General features: G+C 42.6%; 1 protein-coding gene across 5 annotated transcripts in view; it reads left to right on the forward strand.

Annotated features, from left to right (window-relative positions):
* Positions 1 to 27,154, forward strand: part of LOC311109324 (aspartyl/asparaginyl beta-hydroxylase-like) — a 57,737-nt gene that overhangs the window by 25,997 nt on the left and 4,586 nt on the right. For 2 of the 5 annotated variants that reach the window (XM_084152164.1, XM_084152167.1), the window contains 16 exons: positions 13,212 to 13,280; positions 15,618 to 15,644; positions 15,743 to 15,784; positions 16,788 to 16,829; positions 21,582 to 21,614; positions 21,698 to 21,730; positions 21,892 to 21,927; positions 22,144 to 22,197; positions 22,289 to 22,399; positions 24,811 to 24,852; positions 25,407 to 25,492; positions 25,617 to 25,703; positions 25,884 to 26,034; positions 26,319 to 26,455; positions 26,645 to 26,743; positions 27,022 to 27,111. In XM_084152164.1, the coding sequence (XP_084008290.1) occupies positions 13,212 to 13,280; positions 15,618 to 15,644; positions 15,743 to 15,784; positions 16,788 to 16,829; positions 21,582 to 21,614; positions 21,698 to 21,730; positions 21,892 to 21,927; positions 22,144 to 22,197; positions 22,289 to 22,399; positions 24,811 to 24,852; positions 25,407 to 25,492; positions 25,617 to 25,703; positions 25,884 to 26,034; positions 26,319 to 26,455; positions 26,645 to 26,743; positions 27,022 to 27,111 (1,139 nt within the window). The remainder of the gene's footprint in view (positions 1 to 13,211; positions 13,281 to 15,617; positions 15,645 to 15,742; positions 15,785 to 16,787; positions 16,830 to 21,581; positions 21,615 to 21,697; positions 21,731 to 21,891; positions 21,928 to 22,143; positions 22,198 to 22,288; positions 22,400 to 24,810; positions 24,853 to 25,406; positions 25,493 to 25,616; positions 25,704 to 25,883; positions 26,035 to 26,318; positions 26,456 to 26,644; positions 26,744 to 27,021; positions 27,112 to 27,154) is intronic. The other 3 variants (XM_084152165.1, XM_084152168.1, XM_084152166.1) reach the window with 3 other exon arrangements.

Below are 27,154 nucleotides of genomic sequence, written 5' to 3' on the forward strand. Positions count from 1 at the left end.
TCACATTGTAGGATTTTTAATGATTTTATTTGCAAATTATGGTGGAAAATAAGTATTTGGTCAATAACAAAACTTTCTCAATACTTTGTTTATATACCTTTTGTTGGCAATGACACAGGTCAAACGTTTTCTGTAAGTCTTCACAAGGTTTTCACACACTGTTGCTGGTATTTTGGCCCATTCCTCCATGCAGATCTCCTCTAGAGCAGTGATGTTTTGGGGCTGTCGCTGGGCAACACAGACTTTCAACTCCCTCCAAAGATTTTCTATGGGGTTGAGATCTGGAGACTGGCTAGGCCACTCCAGGACCTTGAAATGCTTCTTACGAAGCCACTCCTTCGTTGCCCGGGCGGTGTGTTTGGGATCATTGTCATGCTGAAAGACCCAGCCACGTTTCATCTTCAATGCCCTTGCTGATGGAAGGAGGTTTTCACTAATAATCTCAAGATACATGGCCCCATTCATTCTTTCCTTTACACGGATCAGTCGTCCTGGTCCATTTGCAGAAAAACAGCCCCAAAGCATGATGTTTCCACCCCCATGCTTCACAGTAGGTATGGTGTTCTTTGGATGTAACTCAGTATTCTTTGTCCTCCAAACACGACGAGTTGTGTTTTTACCAAAAAGTTCTATTTTGGTTTCATCTGACCATATGACATTCTCCCAATCCTCTTCTGGATCATCCAAATGCACTCTAGCAAACTTCAGACGGGCCTGGACATGTACTGGCTTAAGCAGGGGGACACGTCTGGCACTGCAGGATTTGAGTCCCTGGCGGCGTAGTGTGTTACTGATGGTAGGCTTTGTTACTTTGGTCCCAGCTCTCTGCCGGTCATTCACTAGGTACCCCCATGTGGTTCTCGGATTTTGGATGATCTTGTGATCATTTTGACCCCACGGGGTGAGATCTTGCATGGAGCCCCAGATCGAGGGAGATTATCAGTGGTCTTGTATGTCTTCCATTTCCTAATAATTGCTCCCACAGTTGATTTCTTCAAACCAAGCTGCTTACCTATTGCAGATTCAGTCTTCCCAGCCTGGTGCAGGTCTACAATTTTGTTTCTGGTGTCCTTTGACAGCTCTTTGGTCTTGGCCATAGTGGAGTTTGGAGTGTGACTGTTTGAGGTTGTGGACAGGTGTCTTTTTATACTGATAACAAGTTCAAACAGGTGCCATTAATACAGGTAACGAGTGGAGGACAGAGGAGCCTCTTAAAGAAGAAGTTACAGGTCTGTGAGAGCCAGAAATCTTGCTTGTTTGTAGGTGACCAAATACTTATTTTCCACCATAATTTTAGAGGTTCCTGTTCCAAAAACAGAAAAGCCAAAAGATAGCCTACTTCTTTTAATGGTTGTGAGTCTGTTGTATGAGTAGTCTACATTGTTGTTGACCATTGCTGAAGCTAAAAGCTCTTCCTTTCTTTGAAAAAAATGAAAGACAAGCCTGTGGATGCTAGATAAAGTCAAACCTGAAGGTACTTTACCTGATATTTAGTTTGTTTCCATTTTTCATTTAGTTTTACTCTCAGGATAAAAAAAAGGTTATGTGTTTGCTTGTGTTTGCATATGTGTGAGGTTAACATTCATTCATTCATTCATTGATTCATGAATACAATCATCAGTCATACTTTTGGAGACGTTGAGTTTTGATTCTGCATCAGACCACATTTCTGTGGGGCATGGACAAGGGTCAGAGGTACGTAGATTTAACATTGTATGAGGAAATACAGTATTTGTAATAACCCCAAAACCATTAATGTTGACCCAAACTAAAGTTGTTTGCATTCAGGACAACTTTGCATTCTTAAGTCTAATTGCTGAATATACTTGAAAGATTTTGGGTTAGCGGACGAAGAGGGTGGCTATTGCAAAGCTACTTGTTTGAGTAGTTGTTTAACGTTAGAGCTTACCATTGTCTTACCTTGTGAGTAGTTTATACGATATGTGGTAACATTTGCTCACATAACTTTTCACGTAGGCCTAACTGCATAGTTGTGTGTGCCACTGTTTTCACACCCATTGTATTTCTAACTACTGTGCTACGTCTTTAATCCCTTCCTAAAGCAAAGGGCACTGGGGGCTACACTAAGTATTCCGGCAAGTTTAAAGGTCACTGAATTTTAAGGGTCTAACAGGCTAACTATCAACCATGGCTGTAATTTATTGTGAATTAGCACTAATGGCCTCGCTGTTCTATTACTGTTCTTCCTCTCCCAAATCAGATGAGTCCTGGAGAGGTGGCTTCTAAAAAGAACAGAACAAAAGGTATCAGCATGTTGCATTTGGTTGTAAGAATAAAGTGAACTTCTTTGGTTTGTGGTTGTTTTACCTGACGTGCACAGGCTTTGTCAAAACTGACAACTGGTTTGTGTTTGCTTGCATCCCTCTTGGTTTTAAAACGTGACAAAAACGCTGGATTGAGAATGGTATTTAAGATTGATTGGTTGTCCTAATACCTAATGTGTGCCATAGTCTGAATAACCTTGTTTTTCTGATGTGATTTGTTTCGTTTTGATTTAGTGGTGTTGAAATGACTGGAGTGAGTTGTTTTGGATGAATTAACTCCATAAAGAGTTGTGGAATCATCCGCCATTAGATCAGTACGTTGCGTTGATTCACATCTCCTCCTGTCGGTGTGTGTTTTTTTGGAGCAGGCTGTGGCTGCTTTTAACACTTAAATAAATCATAAATCAAATGTTATTGGTCACATACACATACTTAGCAGATGTTATTGCGGGTGTAGCGAAATGCTTGTGTTCCTAGCGCCAAACACTTATTTCCATAGATGTGAAGTAATAAGAAAGGAACCGGAATGTTCTCTTTTGCATCTGTGCATCTTCACCTTTCTTACTATAGTAGGTTGGTCACACCACCCTTTACACAAAGGGATACACGCAATACAGACAACCATTTTTGAGTTGGTTAAATGATTGAAGACTTCGCTACAGTGGTAAACAGTATTGTGCCTGGTTGCATTAAACATCTTAAGGGTTTTCCTTAAGGATCTACCTTAAGGAATGATTTCCCCTTACCTTAGTGCAGCGTTTCCCAAACTAGAGGTCGCGACCCCATGTGGGTTCGCCTGATTTGAAAATGGGGTCGCGAGAGAAACTGTTCCGCTTGGTTTAGAGAACCGCGGTTACGTAAGTAACCTCCGATATTCAATATTAAATGTGAGTGTGACAAACAGAACGGTTTCTGTTTTCTTCCTACAAATGTGGCTCTAACTTTTTAAATGGTTGGAGATATAAGCTTTTATGACCCCATTCCTGAAAGTGAAGAAACTCTCAGAAACACGTACACTACCGGTTAAAAGGTTTAGAACACCTACTCATTCAAGGGTTTTTCTTTATTTTTACTATTTTCTACATTGTAGAATAATAGTGAAGACATCAAAACTTTGAAATAACACATATGGAATCATGTAACTAAAAAAGTGTTAAACAAATCAAAATATATTTGAGATTTGAGATTCTTCAAATAGCTACCCTTTGCCTTGATGACAGCTTTGCAAGCTCTTGGCATTCTCTCAACCAGCTTCACCTGGAATGCTTTTCCAACAGTCTTGAAGGAGTTCCCACATATGCTGAGCACTTGTTGGCTGCTTTTCCTTCACTCTGCGGTCCGACTCATCCCAAACCATCTCAATTTGGTTGAGGTCGGGGGATTGTGGAGGCCAGGTTATCTGATGCAGCACTCCATCACTCTCCTTCTTGGTAAAATGGCCCTTACACAGCCTGGAGGTGTGTTGGGTTATTGTCCTGTTGAAAAACAAATTATAGTCCCACTAAGCCCAAACCAGATGGGATGGCGTATTGCTGCAGAATGCTGTGGTAAACATGCTGGTTAAGTGTGCCTTGAATTCTAAATAAATCACAGACCGTGTCACCAGCAAAGCACCCCCACACCATAACACCTCCTCCTCCATGCTTTGCGGTGGGAAATACATATGCAGAGATCATCCGTTCACCCACACCGCGTCTCACAAAGACACGGCGGTTAGAACCAAAAATCTCCAATTTGGACACATTTCCAGCGGTCTAATGTCCATTGCTCGTGTTTCTTGGCCCAAGCAAGTCTCTTCTTCTTATTGGTGTCCTTTAGTAGTGGTTTCTTTGCAACAATTCGACCATGAAGGCCTGATTCACACAGTCTCCTCTGAACAGTTGATGTTGAGATGTGTCTGTTACTTGAACTCTGTGAAGCATTTATTTGGGCAGTAATTTCTGAGTCTGGTAACTCTAATGACCTTATCCTCTGCAGCAGAGGTAACTCTGGGTCTTTCATTCCTGTGGTGGTCCTCATGAGAGCCAGTTTCATCATGGTTTTTGCGACTGCACTTGAAGAAACTTTCAAAGTTCTTGAAATGTTCCATATTGACTGACCTTCATGTCTTAAAGTAATGATCGACTGTCGTTTCTCTATGCTTATTTGAGCTGTTCTTGCCATAATATGGACTTGGTCTTTTACCAAATAGGGCTATCTTCTGTATACCACCCCTACCTTGTCACAACACAACTGATTGGCTCAAACGCATTAAGAAGGAAAGAAATTCCACAAATTAACTTTTAAGAAGGCACACCTGTTAATTGAAATGCATTCCAGGTGACTACCTCATGAAGCTGGTTGAGAGAATGCCAAGAGTGTGCAAAGCTGTCATCAAGGCAAAGGGTGGCTATTTGAAGAATCTCAAATATAAAATATATTTTGATTTGTTTAACACTTTTTGGGTTACTACATGATTCCATATGTGTTATTTCAAATAGAAAATAGTAACAAATAAAGAAAAACCCTTGATTGTGTAGGTGTTCTAAAACTTTTGACCGGTAGTGTGTGTGTCTTCTGTTTCCCTCTACACTGCTCACAATCCAACTGGACAGGACCAGGCACCAAATCAGACTGGGGGGAAATGAACATCATTGAAAGCAATGATGGTGTTCTGTTCTACACAGAAAATCATACACAATTATTGCTTGATGATCTTCTGAACTTCCCAATACCTTTCTGATGCATTTCAATCACTTCAAACCATACCGTCTTCAGAATGAAGTACTGTCAGACTGATTTTGTAATGGTGTCATAGCCCCAAACAAGAAAGTAAACATTGGCTGTTGATTTATGTCACTTTTGTTACATGGTGTGGAAAAACATATCAAAATGGGGTCACAGACCAACCAAGTTTGGGAACATTACATTTAGCCCCTCAAACATTTTCCTCATGTAAGGGAAAACCTTAAGTGATTTGCTGCAGTTATGGTATGAACATTACACACTTACCAAAACAACTGTACATTTCTAGCAGAGAAGCTAGATAAAACTAATGGCATTTATTCTTTGACAGTTACTTCTAGAAGACTACTGGAAGAGAAAACGTATATAAAAAAAAATCTAATTCAACCCGGCAACAAAATGTCAGTTAAGAAACCTATGGGAAGAGAAAAGAAAAATGGATGCAATAAATCGTGCCGTTAAAATGGCAACAAAAACATTAATGGAGGAGTAAACCTGGTGGGATAGCTAAGTCCACTGCTCTCTCATTGTTGGTGGGTTTTGACAATGACAAATCATGCACGTTACTTGGTTTTATTGTGGGTTATTGGGTAGGGCTGGGAATTGCCAGGGACTACATGATACGATATTATCATGACACTTACGTGCCGATATGTATTGCGATTCTCACGATTCTATATGTATTGTGATTCGATGTTCCAAACATATTGCTCACTATATGTCTGCTGCAGAACTACTGCATATGTCTGCTGCAGAACCACGATAGCCAATTACAGCGTGAATCAGATGGCTGATTTGGATAACTATACCATTGCTATGCCTGAACCCTATACAGTGTTTGTTGACATTTGCGTTGTTTACAAACATTGGCGTAAAACAAGCTTGTATTGTGGAGTCTGATGGGTTAAGACAGTTGAACTAAGCTCATGAGGCATTTTAGAAGTTATATTCTTCAAGAATCAATGGGTATACAGTGGGGAGAACAAGTATTTGATACACTGCCGATTTTGCAGGTTTTTCTACTTACAAAGCATGTAGAGGTCTGTAATTTTTATCATAGGTACACTTCAACTGTGAGAGACAGAATCTAAAACAAAAATCCAGAAAATCACATTGTATGATTTTTAAGTAATTAATTTGCATTTTATTGCATGACATAAGTATTTGATCACCTACCAACCAGTAAGAATTCCGGCTCTCACAGTCCTGTTAGTTGTTGTTTAAGAAGCCCTCCTGTTCTCCACTCATTATCTGTATTAACTGCACCTGTTTGAACTCGTTACCTGTATAAAAGACACCTGTCCACACACTCAATCAAACAGACTCCAACCTCTCCACAATGGCCAAGACCAGAGAGCTGTGTAAGGACATCAGGGATAAAATTGTAGACCTGCACAAGGCTGGGATGGGCTACAGGACAATAGGCAAGCAGCTTGGTGAGAAGGCAACAACTGTTGGCGCAATTATTAGAAAATGGAAGAAGTTCAAGATGACGGTCAATCACCCTCGGTCTGGGGCTCTATGCAAGATCTTACCTCGTGGGGCATCAGTGATCATGAGGAAGGTGAGGGATCAGCCCAGAACTACACGGCAGGACCTGGTCAATGACCTGAAGAGAGCTGGGACCACAGTCTCAAAGAAAACCATTAGTAACACACTACACCGTCATGGATGAAAATCCTGCAGCGCACGCAAGGTCCCCCTGCTCAAGCCAGCGCATGTCCAGGCCCGTCTGAAGTTTTCCAATGACCATCTGGATGATCCAGAGGAGGAATGGGAGAAGGTCATGTGGTCTGATGAGACAAAAATAGAGCTTTTTGGTCTAAACTCCACTCGCCGTGTTTGGAGGAAGAAGAAGGATGAGTACAACCCCAAGAACACCATCCCAACCGTGAAGCATGGAGGTGGAAACATCATTCTTTGGGGATGCTTTTCTGCAAAGGGGACAGGACGACTGCACCGTATTGAGGGGAGGATGGATGGGGCCATGTATCGCGAGATCTTGGCCAACAACCTCCTTCCCTCAGTAAGAGCATTGAAGATGGGTCGTGGCTGGGTCTTCCAGCATGACAACGACCCGAAACACACAGCCAGGGCAACTAAGGAGTGGCTCCGTAAGAAGCATCTCAAGGTCCTGGAGTGGCCTAGCCAGTCTCCAGACCTGAACCCAATAGAAAATCTTTGGAGGGCGCTGAAAGTCCGTATTGCCCAGCGACAGCCCCGAAACCTGAAGGATCTGGAGAAGGTCTGTATGGAGGAGTGGGCCAAAATCCTTGCTGCAGTGTGTGCAAACCTGGTCAAGACCTACAGGAAACGTATGATATCTGTAATTGCAAACAAAGGTTTCTGTACCAAATATTAAGTTCTGCTTTTCTGATGTATCAAATACTTATGTCATGCAATAAAATGCAAATTAATTACTTAAAAATCATACAATGTGATTTTCTGGATTTTTGTTTTAGATTCCGTCTCTCACAGTTGAAGTGTACCTTTTGTAAGTAGGAAAACCTGCAAAATCGGCAGTGTATCAAATACTTGTTCTCCCCACTGTATATGATTAATTTAAGTCCAAAAACGAATGTCTCAACTAAGGATTCTAGCTTTAAAGATGCACTCCAGTCATTTTTTTACTTTCCCTGTTGAAAAACTTTTGATATCATGGATGGTCAGTCCTTGCATCCATAGCTCTGTCTATGAATTTGAGAGTGGTTACATTTCTCCAGGCCATCCAAAACGGAGGCGGGGTGACTGCGGATTCTACCTTTTTTAAGGGTAATTCTAAGATGGAGCTTAAGGTCTAAAGCAACCAGGCAGCGTTAAATAGTTTCTAAGCAACTGGCCAAGCTGCAAAGCCGGAACTTCTGTCATTTCTGCTAAAAATCTAACCTTAACCATTCTGCTAACCTTTTACCTAACCCTTTAACCAAAAAGCACATTTTCGTGTTCATACATTTTCACAATATAGCCATTTTTCACTTTCCAGCTTGCTCTTGGACACTGTCAACTTGTGTTTATTTTTTTATTATTTTTTAGAAATTTAAGGTTTTGAAAATTAACATGCTGTTAAATTTGGTATTTGGAAATATTCTCCTAATGCTTTTTATAAAAACAAACTTACTTTGCAGCTTAATTTGAGCAAATTCCGAATTTGTGATTAATCACAGCAAATTAACTCAAATGTTTTATTTTTTGTCATTTGACAGCCCTAAACATAGCATAATGTTAAACCTTCTGGCATGGGCAGTGGAAAATGGAAGGGGTGTTGACATGCTGCCCTTTAAAACAAGTTTCCAACCCCCAGAGCATCCAACTAGAGAAAAAATTCTGCAATGGCTCTGGCTGAAGTGAGGAGGATCATGGCCGAAGTGGAGGAAGAGAGACAATTTGTCAATGCTCTGGAGCTTAAGAGGCAAGAGGCGGCACAAAAAGGCCAGGAAATGCTAGCGGCTCATCTTAGGATGGAAAAGGAGGGGGAGGAAAGAGAGGGGGAGGAAAGAGAACAAGAAGAGAAAAGAGGCTGAAAGGAGAGCACAGGAGCAAGCAGAGAAAGAGAGGCTGGAGAAAGAGAGGCTGGAGAAAGAGCGGGAAGCTGAGGAGGAGAGACAAAAAGAGCGGATAGAAAAGGAGAAGGCAGAGCTGGAAAGAATGGAGAAAGAGGGAGCAGAAAAGGAGAGGATTGAGAAGGAACGGACCGCCAAAGAAAAGGAGAGGGAGAGGATTGAGAAGGAACAGGCCGCCAAAGAAAAGGAGAGGGAGAGGATTGAGAAGGAACAGGCCGCCAAAGAAAAGGAGAGGATTGAGAGAGAACAGGTAGCCAAGGAAAAATCAGAAAAGGAGAGGATGGAGAGAGAGAACAGGTAGCCAAGGAAAAATCTGAAAAGGAGAGGGTGGCGAGAGAACTGGTAGCCAAGGAAAAATCAGAAAAGGAGAGGGTGGCGAGAACAGGTAGCCAAGGAAAAATCAGAAAAGGAGAGGGTGGCCAAAGAGAGGGCAGAGAAGGAGAGAGCGGAGAAAGAGCAACGAGCCAAAGAGAGAGCTGCTAAAGAAAAAGAGTGGTTAGCGAATGAGCGCTTAGTCAAAGAAAAGACTGCAAAGGCCAAGGTCGAGACGGAACAGTTAACCAAGGTCAAGACAGGGAAGGAGAGAGCTGAAAAAGAGTGGAGAAATGGAGATAGTTGTGAAAGAGGAGAAAAAGTCCAAACAGGCTAAAGAAGAGATGCCTGAGAAGAATACAAACAACTGCACTACTACAAACAAGAAGGAAATAATCATGAATGAGGAAAAGTTGGCTGCAATAAACCTTCTAGCCTAATAAACCTTAAAGCCTAAAGCCACCAAGGTGAACAAGAAGTGAAACTGCGCAGATCAGGCTGATGTTATAAATCCTCCCTAAAGATAATCCTGTATATCTGAAGGGATCAGACAGGTATACACAATGCAGTGTTTGCTTCACCTTTGCTTCTGATTGGCTGGATGGATGTTCCGCCATATTGCTTACACCTATCCCACCCCTTCAGATCTACAAGTGTGTCTAAGGAGGGGCTAGGAATTGGTGGTGCTGAACTCAATCACTTTCAGTGCTAAATATGTTATGGCTGGTCTGTGGTGGTCTGTGACTTTTGTTTTGGACATTGGCTCATACAAATCAGAGGGTTGGGTTCCCCCTTTCGCTCCACTGTTATCCCACAATACAATGTAATAATGAAATAAAAATTGGTACCTGCGCACTGATAAGTGCTGCCACAGATACAACTCTGGGAGCATTCATTAAAACTGCGGAAGCATTCATTAGTGTGTGGGTGTCTGTCTTTCTTTCATTAGTGTACTTTTTGTACCCTGAACCTGCAAGTCACAGAATGTGCGTACTCTACTTTAAAACTAGTTACAATGCAATATAAGAGTGACGATTAACTTATATTTTTTTACTTTGCTACAAACATTTACATCATCCTACCATTTTTCTGACATAAAAGTGGTAATGTCATAATGTCAAAAGATAATGACAGAAAAACCATATACAATTTCAGACTAGAGACATGAAGTATAATAATTTGCTTGAATTGAGTTTTTTTCCATTTGAAAATGAAACAGAGAATATTTCTGTTTGTTTTTAAGGTGTTTCTCAGTGAATTCAAATGTCTTTTAAAATACCTATCATAAATACAGATTTAAATATAAGCGCTATAGCCTAAATTGTTAACTATCAACTCTGTGCTGTCAGTTCTCGCTTTCCAGTTACAGTGGGGAAAAAAAGTATTTAGTCAGCCACTATTTGTGCAAGTTCTCCCACTTAAAAAGATGGGAGAGGCCTGTAATTTTCATCATAGGTACACGTCAACTATGAAAGACAAATTGAGAAAAAAAAATCCAGAAAATCACATTGTAGGATTTCTTTATGAATTTATTTGCAAATTATAGGGGAAAATAAGTATTTGGTCACCTACAAACAAGCAAGATTTCTGGCTCTCACAGACTTGTAACTTCTTCTTTAAGAGGCTCCTCTGTCCTCCACTCGTTACCTGTATTAATGGCATCTGTTTGAACTTGTTATCAGTATAAAAGACACCTGTCCACAACCTCAAACAGTCACACTCCAAACTCCACTATGGCCAAGACCAAAGAGCTGACAAAGGACACCAGAAACAAAATTGTAGACCTGCACCAGGCTGGGAAGACTGAATCTGCAATAGGTAAGCAGCTTGGTTTGAAGAAATCAACTGTGGGAGCAATTATTAGGAAATGGAAGACATACAAGACCACTGATAATCTCCCTCGATCTGGGGCTCCACGCAAGATCTCACCCCGTAGGGTCAAAATGATCACAAGAACGGTGAGCAAAAATCCCAGAACCACACGGGGGGACCTAGTGAATGACCTGCAGAGAGCTGGGACCAAAGTAACAAAGCCTACCATCAGTAACACACTACGCCGCCAGGGACTCAAATCCTGCAGTGCAAGACGTGTCCGCCTGCTTAAGCCAGTACATGTCCAGGGCTGTCTGAAGTTTGCTAGAGTGCATTTGGATGATCCAGAAGAGGATTGGGAGAATGTCATATGGTCAGATGAAACCAAAATAGAACTTTTTGGTAAAAACTCAACTCGTCGTGTTTGGAGGACAAAGAATGCTGAGTTGCATCCAAAGAACACCATACCTACTGTGAAGTATGGGGGTGGAAACATCATGCTTTGGGGCTGTTTTTCTGCAAAGGGACCAGGACGACTGATCCGTGTAAAGGAACGAATGAATGGGGCCATGTATCGTGAGATTTTGAGTGAAAACCTCCTTCCATCAGCAAGGGCATTGAAGATGAAACGTGGCTGGGTCTTTCAGCATGACAATGATCCCAAACACACCGCCCGGGCAATGAAGGAGTGGCTTCGTAAGAAGCATTTCAAGGTCCTGGAGTGGCCTAGCCAGTCTCCTGATCTCAACCCCATAGAAAATCTTTGGAGGGAGTTGAAAGTCTGTGTTGCCCAGCGACAGCCCCAAAACATCACTGCTCTAGAGGAGATCTGCATGGAGGAATGGGCCAAAATACCAGCAACAGTGTGTGAAAACCTTGTGAAGACTTACAGAAAACGTTTGACCTGTGTCATTGCCAACAAAGGGTATATAACAAAGTATTGAGAAACTTTTGTTATTGACCAAATACTTATTTTCCACCATAATTTGCAAATAAATTCATTAAAAATCCTACAATGTGATTTTCTGGATTTTTTTTCTAATTTTGTCTGTCATAGTTGACGTGTACCTATGATGAAAATTACAGGCCTCTCATCTTTTTAAGTGGGAGAACTTGCACAATTGGTGGCTGACTAAATACTTTTTTTCCCCACTGTATATGCTAGTTAAATAATATGTATTGTGTTAGCTAGCTAGGTGTTTATGTATGATGACAATAAGATTGTTTCTTTAGAGAGAACATGTATCTGCAGTATAACCTGGGCGCTTCTTTGCATATTATGTGAGAAGTCTTATGAAACCAGGCTGTACATTATTTAGACTTGATTATGCTGTTTTGGTGAAAGGGTGAAACTCTCCGGGTGGAACAACCTACCAACTCCTTTTGGAGCACTCTTTTTGCCATTTACCAGTTGTAAATCCTACCTGTACTGTATTTTATTGTTGTAAAGGTATTATTTAGAAATTGTATGACAGAAAAAATACTTTTGTTTAGTTTTTTGTGTCTTTGTGTTTGAAACAGCTGAGGTGTATTTTCATAATCAGATTAAGGCCTTTTCTTGATTTGATGAAACTAAAATCTTATCAGGTGCTGGTAGTCCTGCTGAAAACCTGAAGTCATTACTGACTTACAGTTTATGGTCCAAAAATGTAATGATACCAGATAAGGAAAGCTTGTGTCCTCAAAATGTAAAGCCTCTCTGATTTATTAAAGATCTGTTCTCAAATTGGCGTGTGTGCTCGTTCAATAGCAATAATTACTTTATCTATAGCAACTTTCATACAAAATGTTGTAGCCCAACCCCAACATGTTTAATCTTGGAGCATGTAGTACATATTTGATGTTCTTTACGTTAGTGTTGTAAGTAGAGCTCTATTCTCTCAGATTCCCAGTAGCCCTGATATGTGATTGATAAACTGTCAATGTTGACATTGCTTAGGGCATGGCCAGGACTGTCAAAGGATCCTCTTAAAATAACCAAACAAGATGGGAGGGGGTTAATAGTTCAGGATGTCATATCCTGCTGTGTGACTGATGGCCCATGGAAGTGTTCCCATACCTGCTGGGTCAGGCACTGGTACGACAAGCTGTAAACCCAAGTCAGTTGTGCATTGTTGATGACTTCTTTCATTTCATTTCCCTTAATCTTTATAGAAACTGTCCCTTTTTTCATCCTATTTATTGAATATTGGTTATCGGTTGAATTATCGACTGATAGCAATATATCGATAAAAGGCAGATTATTAATATCGGTGAACCAATATATCGGTCGGGCTCTACAAAAGACTTAGGCCTAAGTCTTTGGTTATTCTCACTTCTTCAAACGTATTAATGTTTTTAAATGAATCATATTCCTGACAGTCGAAAATGATACTCTTGTGAAATAGCTATTTTTTTTGTCTGTGTTGCAAATAGACTAGCCGAGATTGGGTTTCTAGAGTTGTGTGGTGGTGAGAAATGGCATATTTCTTTTTACCTAATGTTTCACGTGCCCGCATGAACATTTACAAATGAACAGGTCTGAAGGAGAGGCCGGTTTCTGTGGTGCTGAGGGAAACCAAGGAGGAATCTGCTGTGAAAGAACCAGGTAAGACCACACCTTCTTGAGGCTGATTTGTTTTTCAGGGATTCTGTGCAAGGACCAAACATAGTGTCCCTTCACATTACATATAGCAAGGTATTATCTTACGTAAACAAACACACTCTTCTTACTCCAAAAACACAGACGGATAATGTGATCTGTTCCATCTTCCATTACCAAGAGACAATGAGGAAATGATACTACGTTGAAATAATTACCGGAATGTCAAAGATGCCTGTGTACATATCCTCACCAGATTTTTTTTTAGGGGACAGTTTAGAGTGGGTGTAGAATGGGTTAGGTTGGGTGTAACTGTCACTCAAATGACGCCCTCTGGGCTTATTTGTTATCAGAAAAGGCATTTGTCCTGTCCTACAGCTAACCATCCATGTTTCGTTAGCCGGATAAACGTCTTAAAAGCGTTGGATAAGCTCATCCAACGTGGTGGGCGGAGTTTGCACTGTAGGACCCATGGAATGACCCACAACCGGTAGACATTATCTAGCCTGACGTTGGTGTTTGGTCAGAGACCGTCACGGATAGGAAGATATTTGAATGAGAAACGTATGCATGACCTCCGGCCAGCAGAACCCCATAGAGCTAAAATGACTAACTATGAAGGGGTTGTGCTGCACTGCCTGGACATGCAGTACACACCTAGTCTTAAAAATGAATGACAAAAAGCAAAGTAACCTGTGGTTTGTATCTCGAAGATCAGTCAAACTCCCACTTACGACCGATGCGTTTCGACAAACATGTCTTCATAAGGATATAGTCCCTGCCCTAAACGAATGTCCTTGGATTGTAAAATTCAACTTTTAGCCGAGCCCATTGTGGAGGAAGTCGTCCAGACAACGGAAGGGACTGAGGAAGAAGAGCAGCATCCACCGACCCCATCACAGGAGCAGCAGGCCCCTGAATGGGAGAGTCCGGACGCAGAGGGGACTGAGCATCCACCGACCCCATCACAGGAGTAGCAGGCCCCTGAATGGGAGAGTCCGGACGCAGAGGGGACTGAGCATCCACCGACCCCATCACAGGAGTAGCAGGCCCCTGAATGGGAGAGTCCGGACGCAGAGGGGACTGCGCATCCACGACCCCATCACAGGAGCAGCAGGCCCCTGAATGGGAGACTCCGGACGCAGAGGGGACTGAGCATCCACCGACCACATCACAGGAACAGCAGGCCCCTGAAGGGAAGAGTCCGGACGCAGAGGGGACTGAGCATCCACCGACCCCATCACAGGAACAGCAGGCCCCTGAAGGGGAGAGTCCGGACGCAGAGGGGACTGAGCATCCACCGACCCCATCACAGGAGCAACAGGTCCCTGAAGGGGAGAGTCCGGACGCAGAGGGGACTGAGCATCCACCGACCCCATCACAGGAACAGCAGGCCCCTGAAGGGGAGAGTCCGGACGCAGAGGGGACTGAGCATCCACCTACCCCATCACAGGAACAGCAGCCCCCTGAAGGGGAGAGTCCGGACGCAGAGGGGACTGAGCATCCACCGACCCCATCACAGGAGCAGCAGGCCCCTGAAGGGGAGAGTCCGGACGCAGAGGGGACTGAGCATCCACCGACCCCATCACAGGAGCAGCAGGCCCCTGAAGGGGAGAGTCCGGACGCAGAGGGGACTGAGCATCCACCGACCCCATCACAGGAGCAGCAGGCCCCTGAAGGGGAGAGTCCGGACGCAGAGGGGACTGAGCATCCACCGACCCCATCACAGGAACAGCAGGTCCCTGAAGGGGAGAGTCCGGACGCAGAGGGGACTGAGCATCCACCGACCCCATCACAGGAGCAGCAGGCCCCTGAAGGGGAGAGTCCGGACGCAGAGGGGACTGAGCATCCACCGACCCCATCACAGGAACAGCAGGCCCCTGAAGGGGAGAGTCCGGATGCAGAGGGAGATCCGGTCATTATCGGAAGCTACCTCTGAGGAAGCTTTTGTGGGGAAACTGGAGGTTGAGGCAGGATAACTTGAGGCTCTCTCTGAGGCCTGCTGTCCAGGTAGAGGAAGGTGAATACCCCTCTTGATAAAACATTGTCCGTCCCAATCCCACCAGGGTACGAATGTAAACCACCTCATTATCACCTGGTACATATTGTCATCATGGCTCATATCTACTGCTGTTCCATTTCCTCCATGTGTAGCTAAGCGCTGTCCCACCAATGTGTCAATCTGCTGGCATACAGTTTCAGTGGAGAGATATGTTCACTGTGACTCTTGAGACAAATACCTTCCACTCACTCTGTCGTTGTGCTTCATTGCAGAATTATGGAATCACAGAATATAATTGGTTTCTGTCAGTTTGCAATACATGTCCTGTCTGTTCCTTCCAGATGCTGTCCCCACTCCTGATGATGATGGTAAGTCGGTATATTTTCTCTCTCTCTGTCTTAACCATCAGACTGTAACATTCACTAACCTAACCACTAACCTTTTGTAATGTCATTACTCATAACAGTTGATGGAGCTCAAAACACGGATGTGGAGTCTGAAATCCAAGGTTTGTGTGAATCAGACTATTGTACATGATAGAGGTAGTCAAGATCTTGTAGTGCTTTTCCCTCCACTCACCTCAGTCATGTATCCTCCTTGGTCCCGGCCTCACAGAGACTGATTAAATGCCTGAAGAAGACATTACACATCCGTTAATCAAGATTTTTTTTTTTTTACTCATTTCAACTTTTTACGCACATAGCATAAAAATGATGGACAAATAATGGATGGCTGTCTTATGTCTCTACCAAACCTCAACGTATGAACCCATAGAAGAACCATTGGCCCAATCCATTTAGGATGGATACTAAATCTCTTTGTGGTCGGCACCGGCCTCTTATTCATTATTTTGTGTAACTCGTTCTTATAATCCTGATTTGGAATTCAATCAAAAGCTGCAATTCAGATTCAGAGATCTTATCATAACAACATTGGGGGTTTTTGTATAGAGATTGCACTGCTGCATATGTCATGATAATACCTTTGGATAGATGGGGGAATGGCTAGGCTCCATTCATTTAACACCATACCTTTATACTTACTGTGATGACTCGTCCTTCTGAAAGGACTGGAGAGGTCAAAGCAATGGCAGGACCAGTAACCTGCTTGGCCCATTTTCCAATAGAAAATGGATGTTGCTTTGGGGGCCTTGAAAACCACCTGGAAAAAGTAATTGCAATTGGGTGTGTCACAAAGAAAGGCAGGAACCACCCGAAAAGGCAGCAGGAGTGTTTCTGGAAACTGCACAAACTGATACGACCCACCTGGAAAAAGTCATAATGGGAAGACACTGGATTGGCCTTCTTCCTGCCAATGAAAGCATACTGTAGCTGTCAATGGCTGCTACAGCAATAGGCTAAGCACATAACTGTAAACCGGCTTAGTTTTTTTCCCATCAAGCTCAGTTTAACCCTAGTTAAAAAGCTTCTGCTGTACAGTATGGTGTGACTGCCTTCCACGTTTCAGTATTTATTCTATCTTCCTCAAGCTTCATGTCAATATCATTTCAGCTGCTGTCCCTCTCCCCCCGATATCAGATGATTTTATCCCAGGTATGTTTTGCATCTCCTCTTACTGAAACGTGACAACAATTATAAATGACATGCAATGTTTTAGCAATGGCTATCACAACATGTTATCATGAATCACAAAACGGACTCTTATACATACTTGTACTGTATCTACTCATTAGCGATGTGCATCTCTCCCGTTTAAGATGATTAGATACATATCTAGATACATGGGCTCTGATACAATACAGGAACCATACGTTTTAGTTTGAAACTATTTGTTTCGATTCGGTTTGATTAGAGAACGAATCGATGCAATTTGATGCATTAACATTTGTTGCATAAACTCATTCATTTTCCATTCAAAATTAAAATCTGCTGCTGATGGGCCTCTGAGCTGGATCTGTCTGAGCTGACGTGCACGTGTGATGTACATCTATGGTGTATATACTATGTAGACACCTGATCTGGGTCATGGCTAGAAGGGATTCAGCTTTTGTCAAATTAACATCAAAAGTAGATTTTCTTTAATGCATTTTTGCTAACCCTTACCCTTTTACTAACTTTAACCTAATTCTCCTAACCTGCTACGTTAATTATCCTCAAATTAACTTGTCATTTTTGCAAATTAAGTGTTTTGAGCCAGTAATGTATCAATATTTATTGTTTACAAATGACATAGCCAATGAATATGTAGCACAACTATGGATTTCACCCTCATCTCAAAATTGAATGGCTTTGACCGGTTGGAAGTTTAATGAGCTTCTTTTCCCCTCCCGCTTTGGCCATGCAGTGCACCTCACAAAAGTGATTCCTCATTATGAAATGATATACTTTACTCTGTATATCTAAAAATGACCATATACAGCAGGGTTTCTCAACTAGATTCAGCCGCTGGACTTTTTTTTTTTCTTGAGTGGATGGTCGGGAGGCTGGAACATAATCACAAATAATTAGCAGACTGTGAATAGACCGCAAGAAGCCCAAACAGATATAATATTTGACTAAAACATAATTCTTCGAACCTTGCTTACATTTGTATATGATCATGTGTCTCTCTATTATGTGTGGTAATACTTGGGAATAGATTTCCAAAATTAAAATCACTTGGTGCTGATTTTCCTTGTGTTTTTATGGGCTTTTATGACAAACAATGAAAAAATGTATTTATATACAGTACAGTCAAAAGTTTGGACACACCTACTCATTCAAGGGTTTTTCTTTAAAAAATGTATTTTAGATTCTTCAAAGTAGCAACCTTTTGCCTTTGACAGCTTTGCACACTCTTGGCATTCTCTCAACCAGCTTCATGAACAAGGACATTGAACGTTTCTTCAAGTGCAGTTGCAAAAACCATCAAGTGCTATGATTATTTAAAAAAAATTCACCTTTATTTAACCAGGCAAGCCAGTTGAGAACAAGTTCTCATTTACAACTGCGACCTGGCCAAGATAAAGCAAAGCAGTGTGATAAAAACAACAACAACACAGAGTTACATATGGGATAAACAAAACGTACAGTCAAAAACACCATAGAAAATCTGTGTGCAAATGTAGTAAGTTATGGAGGTAAGGCAATAAATAGGCCATAGTGCAAAATAATTACAGTTTAGTATTAACACTGGAGTGATAGATGTGCAAATAGAGATACTGGGGTGCAAATGAGCAAAATAAATAACAATGTAAATAATATGGGGATGAGGTAGTTGGGTGGGCTAATTACAGATGGGCTGTGTACAGGTGCAGTGATCGGTAAGCTGCTCTGACAACTGATGCTTAAAGTTAGTGAGGGAGATGTGTCTCCAGCTTCAGAGATTTTTGCAGTTCGTTCCAGTCATTGGCAGCAGAGAACTGGAAGGAATGGCGGCCAAAGGAGGTGTTGGCTTTGGGGATGACCAGTGAGATATACCTGCTGGAGCGCATACTACGGGTGGGTGTTGCTATGGTGACCAATGAGCTAAGATAAGGCGGGGATTTGCCTAGCAGTGATTTATAGATGACCTGGAGCCAGTGGGTTTGGCGACGAATATGTAGTGAGGGCCAGCCAACCAGAGTGTACAGGTCACAATGGTGGGTAGAATATGGGGCTTTGGTGACAAAAGGGATGGCACTGTGATAAACTACATTCAATTTGCTGAGTAGAGTGTTGGAAGCTATTTTGTAAATGACATCGCCAAAGTCAAGGATCGGTAGGATAGTCAGTTTTACGAGGGCATATTTGGCAGCATGAGTGACGGAGGCTTTATTGTGAAATAGGAAGCCGATTCTAGATTTAACTTTGGATTGGAGATGCTTAATGTGAGACTGGAAGGAGAGTGTACAGTCTAACCAGACACCTAGGTATTTGTAGTTGTCCACATATTCTAAGTCAGACCCGCCGAGAGTAGTGATTCTATCTGTTTGTTAACTTGGCTTTCAAATACTTTCGAAAGGCAGGGCAGGATGGATATCGGTCTGTAACAGTTTGAAACCTCTTTGAAGAGGGGGATGACCGCGGCAGCTTTCCAATCTCTGGGGATCTCAGACGATACGAAAGAGAGGTTGAACAGGCTAGTAATAGGGGTTGCGACAATTTCGGCGGCTAATATTAGAAAATAAGGGTCTAGATTGTCTAGCCCAGCTGATTTGTAGGGGTCCAGATTTTGCAGCTCTTTCAGAACATCAGCTGTCTGAATTTGGGTGAAGGAGAAGCGGGGGGGGGGCATGGGCAAGTTGTAGCGGAGGGTGCAGAGCTGGTGGCCGGGGTAGGGGTAGCCAGGTGGAAAGCATGGCCAGCCGTAGCAAAATGCTGGTTGAAATTCTCGATTATTGTAGATTTATCGGTGGTGACAGTGTTTCCTAGCCTCAGTGTAGTGGGCAGCTGGGAGGAGGTGCTCTTATTCTCCATGGACTTCAGTGTCCCAATACTTTTTGGAGTTAGTGCTACAGGATGCAAATTTCTGTTTGAAAAAGCTAGCCTTTGCTTTCCTAACTGATTGTGTATATTAGTTCCTGACTTCCCTGAAAAGTTGCATATCGCGGGGGCTGTTCGATGCTAATGCAGTACGCCACAGGATGTTTTTGTGCTGGTCAAGGGCAGTCAAGTCTGGGGTGAACCAGGGGCTATATCTGTTCTTAGTTCTGCATTTTTTGAATGGGGCATGCTTATTTAAGATGGAGAGGAAAGCACTTTTAAAGAATGAAACTGGCTCTCATGAGGACCGCCACAGGAAAGGAAGACCCAGAGTTACCTCTGCTGCAGAGGATAAGTTCACTAGAGTTACCAGCCTCAGAAATCGGCAATTAACTGCACCTCAGATTGTAGCCCAAATAAATGCTTCACAGAGTTCAAGTAACAGACACATCTCAACATCAACTGTTCAAAGGAGACTGCATGAATCAGGCCTTCATGGTCGAATTGCTGCAAAGAAAACACTACTAAAGGACACCAATAAGAAGAAGAGACTTGCTTGGGCCAAGAAACACGAGCAATGGACATTAGACCGGTGGAAATGTGTCCTTTTGTCTGATGAGTCCAAATTTGAGACTCAACCGCCATGTCTTTGTGAGACGCAGAGTAGGTGAACGGATGATCTCTGCATGTCTGGTTCCCACCGTGAAGCATGGAAGAGGAGATGTGGGGGTGCTTTGCTGGTGACACTGTCTGTGATTTTATTTAGATTTCAAGGCACACTTAACCAGCATGGCTACCACAGCATTCTGCAGCAATACGCCATCCCATCTGGTTTGCGCTTAGTGGGACTATCATTTGTTTTTCAAAAGGACAATGACCCAAAACACACCTCCAGGCTGTGTAAGGGCTATTTGACCAAGAAGGAGAGTGATGAGTGCTGCATCAGATGACCTGGCCTCCACAATCACCCGACCTCAACCGAATTGAGATGGTTTGGGATGAGTTGGACCGCAGAGTGAAGGAAAAGCAGCCAACAAGTGCTCAGCATATGTGGGAACACTGCCAAGAGTGTGCAAAGCTGTGTTCAAGGCAAAGGGTGGCTACTTTGAAGAATCTCAAATATAAAATATTTATATAGTTTAACACATAGTTTAACACTTTTTTGGTTACTACATGATTCCATATGTGTTATTTCATAGTTTTGAGATATTCACTATTATTCTACAATGTAGAAAATAGTAAAAATTAAGAAAAACCCTTGAATGAGTAGGTGTGTCCAAACTTTTGACTGGTACTGTATATAATTATTACTTTTTTTTGCTCCGAAACTTGAGGGACCAAATAATAATAAATAATAATAAAATAATATGCCATTTAGCAGACGCTTTTATCCAAAGCGACTTACAGTCATGCGTGCATACATTTTTTTTGTGTATGGGTGGTCCCGGGGATCGAACCCACTACCTTGGCGTTACAAGCGCCGTGCTCTACCAGCTGAGCTACAGAGGACCAAATAAAACCACAGGCCGCCAATTGTGGAACCCTGGCCTAGTATGCAAAATGACTTATAGATCAACACAGTTACATGCTTAGTTCGACACTGAAGGAGAGGACGCATCAGTTGTCACAAAACAATTGGTATTTTCGGAAGGTAGAAAGAAAATAATATAAGGAAAACATTTTAGTTGATCGCGATTCGTAACGTTTGAGTCGATTTTCTCACCGATCCATGCTACATTTGGATAGGTTTGGGGTTAGCAGACCGATTTAGTCGCATCTTAAACATTTGAATCGAGAGTCATTACATTCCTACTACTTATCATGCCAGTACCCTTATAGGCTGCTGTGTGTTTTAGCATGATTGTTAAAGTTTTTAAATGATCTGTCCTGTCTCTCTTTTAGATGATAGTAGAGATGAAGCAACACATCCTTATGGTTAGTATGTCTTCGATTTGTTTTACAATGTGTCTTTTAAGTCATTCATACTTACATGAGTCTGTTTTGCATTTCTTTTTTAGAGGGTGAAAACGATGCCATTGACACAAAAGGAGGTGAGATATTCAGAATGTTTTTGTTATTCATTGGCCAAATAGACTCTTCTACTTTCTCCTTCCCTGCCTTCTCCTTGGTTAACTGGTCTTAACTGTGACCTTGCACTGAACACTAAGCAGAACGTTTTGCACTAAATAAACTGTGGGATGTATATTTTCAGAATTGGTTGAGAAGGCACAGCCACAGCAGACAGAAGGTAAGCTACAGTACCGATTCTACATTTAAACGTTTCAGTATGACCATTGGTCATAGCGTGATTTATTAGACGTTGTGAAGGGTCTGTGAATAGTTAGACGTTGTGAAGGGTCTGTGAATAGTTAGACGTTGTGAAGGGTCTGTGAATAGTTAGACGTTGTGAAGGGTCTGTGAAGGGTCTGTGTATTTATGAAGTGTTTATTTGCTTGTCTTGCAGAAGAGTCAGAGCAGTACAATGACCAGTCAGGTTCCCAGGAGACACAGGAAGCAGGTGGGTTGCTGATGCACACAACACACACCAATGTGATATCTTAGATAAGTCCCCAATCTTACAAAGGGCACTGAAATCTAATCTTTAGTAGAATTGCGATACAATGCAGAGGCTGAATCAGTCCCAGAACCGGAGGCTGACGTGGAACCAGAGGTGGAATCTGTTCCGGAACTGGAAGCTGAATCAGTCCCAGAACTGAAAGGTTAGGAGTATAACACGTCTTGTGCCATAGTCTCAAACCATTGCTTTTTAAAGGAACATTCTCACTTAGAGCTCCTGTGTCTACCATTGAATAGTGTTGATTTCCTACGTTAACTGCACTGTACCTGCTAACCTGTGCATGTGGATTGTGGCGAGTGGCGCAGTGGTCTAAGGCACTGCATCGCAGTGCTAGCTGTGCCACTAGAGATCCTGGTTTGAATCCAGGCTCTGTCGTAGCCGGCCGCGACCGGGAGACCCATGGGGCGGCGCACAATTGGCCCAGCGTCGTCCAGGGTAGGGGAGGGAATGGCCGGCAGGGATGTAGCTCAGTTGGTAGAGCATGGCGTTTGCAACGCCAGGGTTGTGGGTTTGATTCCCACGGGGGGCCAGTATGAAAAATACAAAAAATAATGTATGCACTCACTAACTGTAAGTCGCTCTGGATAAGAGCGTCTGCTAAATGACTAAAATGTAAATGTAAATGTAAAATGTAGCAGAGGAGCCAGTGGTGATAGAGGACAAAACACCAGAGGGAGATTCAGAACGTGGGCACACCAACAACACACACGTTTATGCTTTATTCACAGTAAACATTTGAACACGCATAAATACATTGTATGTCAACAGCTAAAGCTAATTTGAATAATAAATCTGTTAATGTTGGCAGTCAAATAACGTGACTATAATAGGGACTCTAATGCAGGCCAGGTTATTGTATAGAGTAGAGTTGCATTATTGACCTCGGATCAGCCGTCTACAGCTGCAGTTGACAGGCAGGCTTGCTTGACGTGTCGGGGGGCTCAATGCAGCGTGTATGTAATTATAGCCCCCGTTGGCATATCCCAGTGCTTCCAGTCATTCAAGGCCACCTCAAAGGCACTTATGTAACTGTCCTTTCTATGGAGGGCTTCACCTGCATGTTGAGGGTTGTGCTGTGCGAGTTTGTGCTGGATACTTTTTTGGGTGGTTCCCATAGCTGCGGGAAGTAGTATAACTTTTTGCCACTAGTTGACACATGAGTTGGCTCTTAACAGTGGAGTAAGATGTTCAATAGACGTGCATCACTACATTACTAGGTATCAAAGTCACTCAGTTCCTCCTAATAAGCCTTGACTGATATACTGGCCCATCAGCACCTTCTTGTGGTCATGAACTGCAAGGACAATGTTGTGGTGGGAGGAACACTGCCTATACAGTAATTTTTAATAATAATAATAATAATATAATATGCCATTTAGCAGACGCTTTTATCCAAAGCGACTTACAGTTATGTGTGCATACATTGTTACGTATGGGTGGTCCCGTGGATCGAACCTACTACCCTGGCGTTACAAGTGCCATGCTCTACCAATTGAGCTACAGAGGACCACATTGAGCTACAGAGGACCACATACAGCAGAAGGAAAAACACTGGTCTGAAGTTGAAGTGTGGGGTGCACTTTGAAAAGCCCCCCAGATCCCTTGCCTATGGCCTGTATCCAATAAGCCTAGTCAATTGTGACATAATCACCTTACATCACTGCTGAGAAATGTCAGCTCATGTCACAATTTAAAATGAATTCTTCAGTTTATTCCTGGTTGCGTGCCATTTTCATCAGGCCTTGTCAGTTTTATTGTAATCTGTGAGATTTGTATAATATGAGCAGTCAATATACATCATGAAAAAAGCAGACCTCTACAATGTCAAGTGTCTATTATTGCAGAGTGTTTGTAAACCCTGGGTTGTAAATGCTATGTATTGGTCAGTGAGAGGCTTTGAAGCCACTGTTCAGCCATATTGGTCCTCCCCAGAGGAAGCAGTCCTCCAGAATGAATGGAATTCTACAATATTTCTATTGAATGATTCAAGGACAAAATGACTGTCTTTTTTTGTTGAAATGGGGACAGTAACATTAGAACTTTCTAAAAATTATACTTTGAGGAAAATGTTTTAATATGTTTTTTATAAATATAGTTTTTTATGTTTAGCTCATATAATTTAAAAGTATGCATTAGGTATCTGTAATAGAATAAACATGGCAAAAACCAATGTAGACAAATGCATTTAATGGTAGGGGAGTGCCAAGATGGAAGCACGGTGGCTTCAGCACAGTCATCTAGTTTATACTGTATATAAATCATTGGTTTGCTGCTGTTGGCGTTATTATTTTCTTTACTGAATTGGTGGACACCATTCTCAATAGAATCCTTTATATAAACCTTTGTTTTTTCCAAGAAAATCATTATGCTTTTTAAACCAGATCTGTTCTTGGGGCTTAAATGTGTCTTCCTTTAAAAGCACTATGGAAAATCTTGTAATGTTTTTTAGACCGTGCTTTAGTTACATGGATCTGAAAAGCGTTATTCAGTATGTTGATAGCATTCATAGCATTAGTCTAGCTGTCATTTTCTTCCCTTTTGTATGTCTTTCAGAAAATGCTGAGGTCCAACCCAAGGATAAGCTTAAAGAAAAAGGTCATTGTTTCTTTTAATCCTTATTTTTATGGCGAACACAAGCTTTATAGAAGCAGGATAGCAAGGGGTGGCCGACCCTCCTGGAGAGCTACCCTGCCGCAGGGTTTTTTTTCCCAGCCCTACTCTGACACACCTACTAATTATCCTCCCCCGAGACCTTGATTTACTGAATCAGGTGTGTAAGTGTAGGGCTGGAGCAAAATCCTGTACACTCAGAAGCTCTCCAGGAGGGTTGGCCACCCCCGCACCGTAGTATTGTAGTTATTGTCCTCAGTCGGCATTAATGGCCTCCCACCTAGCCCTGCCAATGATGTTGCTGTGTCAAGCTTTTAACTGTGAATACTGATGTCATTGAAATGTCTTGAAACGACCCACTCAGTCACAATGAGTGACGCATCAGGAAGTGACTTTAGAGTAGAACATAACTGAGATTACAGTGTGCTCTGCCATTTTCACTGAGAAACTGCATACAGTAGCCACATGCTGAGATTGCAGCCACACGCGCTTTGAGTGATCCAACCAATCCCTCACTGAGGTTCTGTTCTTCGTTTCAGCTAAAAAGAAGAAGCCCAAACTCCTGAATAAATTTGAGAAAACAATCAAGACGGAGATTGACGCTGCTGAGAAGTTACGTAAAAAGGTAAGTAAAAAAGGTCTGATGTTGTCCTCTTTATAAGCCTGTGTGAGGTTTTTAATGAACATGTATCTTGAAAGTAAATGGCTGAATCAATGCTGATCTGTTGTTGTCTTGTTTCACCACCCAGGGGAAAGTGGAGGAGGCTGTCCGGGCTTTTGAAACTCTAGTTCTGCAGTACCCCCAGAGTCCCAGGTGTCGCTATGGGAAAGCTCTGGTGAGAACGACTGTCTCAATTTTCCTGGTTTATATTGAACTGGTTAAACAAATTGTAACCCTTTAACATTTTTAACACTTAGTGTTTACACTACTGTATACTATGAGCATAAACAAATTGCACCCATGTACAAATAGGGAAAAGGCCTGAAATGTTCTGGGGCTCATTGTGTGTGTCCAGGCTGAGGATGATCTGGCAGAGAAGATGCTCAGCAACGACATGCTGCAGAAGGCCATCGGCACATACAAGGAGGCGTCAGAGCTGCCCAACGCCACGCCTGACCTCATCAAGGCCACATTGAAGAAACGGGCTGAGCGTCAGCAGTTCCTAGGTAACGCACAGGGCCCAGCATACTGGAGTGACCACACACACACACACACACACACACACACACACATATTTTTGAAGGGAGAGAGAATATTATACTGTCCATTTCTCCTGCGTACTTAGTTTGAAAACCATTTGGGAAAGGGGTTGTAGTGGTTGTCTTTCTCAATGAGATTTAATTGAGTATATCTTTTTTATATCTCCAGTATTTTGGAATATTTAGTCTAATTGAGATTACTGGGGAGTCTGGTTGTACATAGGGTGACTTCCTCTCTCTCTCTGGTGTAGGTCGTATGAGGGGTGCCTTGGCCACGTTGGAGAAACTGGTACAGATCTTCCCTGAGGACGTGGCCCTGAAGAACGATCTGGGCGTGGCCCATCTGCTCATCGGAGACAACAAGAGCGCCAAGAGGGTCTACGAGGAGGTGAGCCAAAGTCGTCACCACATTGGTGAAACAATGTGTTAAAAATGTATCGCTATTGTGTTGCAATTTAAATGTGGTCGTAATTTGTAAATGGAATGTGGCCATTTTCAGTAGGGAAGTTTCAATGAGTGTCATGATTGATTGTTTGATTAACAATTGATGATTTCTAATGATGTTATCCCCCGGTAGGTGTTGGCCATTGCACCAAGTGACGGCTTTGCTAAAGTCCATTACGGCTTCATCCTCAAATCAGAAAACAAGATAGCAGAGAGCATCCCATTCCTCAGGGTATGTACTGTGTGTATAATAAATAATAAATCAATCATGCTCACACAGATTCAAACCACTCTTTTGATCCTGAACCCCTTCTCTCTGCACCGAAACCCCTCTCTCTGCGCCGAAACCCCTCTCTCTGCACCGAAACCCCTCTCTCTGCACTAAACCCCTCTCTCTCTGCACTGAACCCCTCTCTCTCTGCACTGAACCCCCCTCTCTCTTCACTGAACCACCTGTCTCTGTACCGACACCCCTGTCTCTGCACTGAAACCCCTCTCTCTGCACTGCAGGATGGTTTGGAATCAGGAGACCCTGGCACAGACGACGGCAGGTTTTACTTCCACCTCGGAGACGCTTTACAGAGAATGGGAGATGACAGTGTGAGTTAAGATCAAACTCAGACACCAAGCTTACAGCAATACT

This window comes from Coregonus lavaretus, assembly GCF_964263955.1.
Source record: "Coregonus lavaretus genome assembly, chromosome: 34".
Classification (NCBI taxonomy): domain Eukaryota; kingdom Metazoa; phylum Chordata; class Actinopteri; order Salmoniformes; family Salmonidae; genus Coregonus; species Coregonus lavaretus.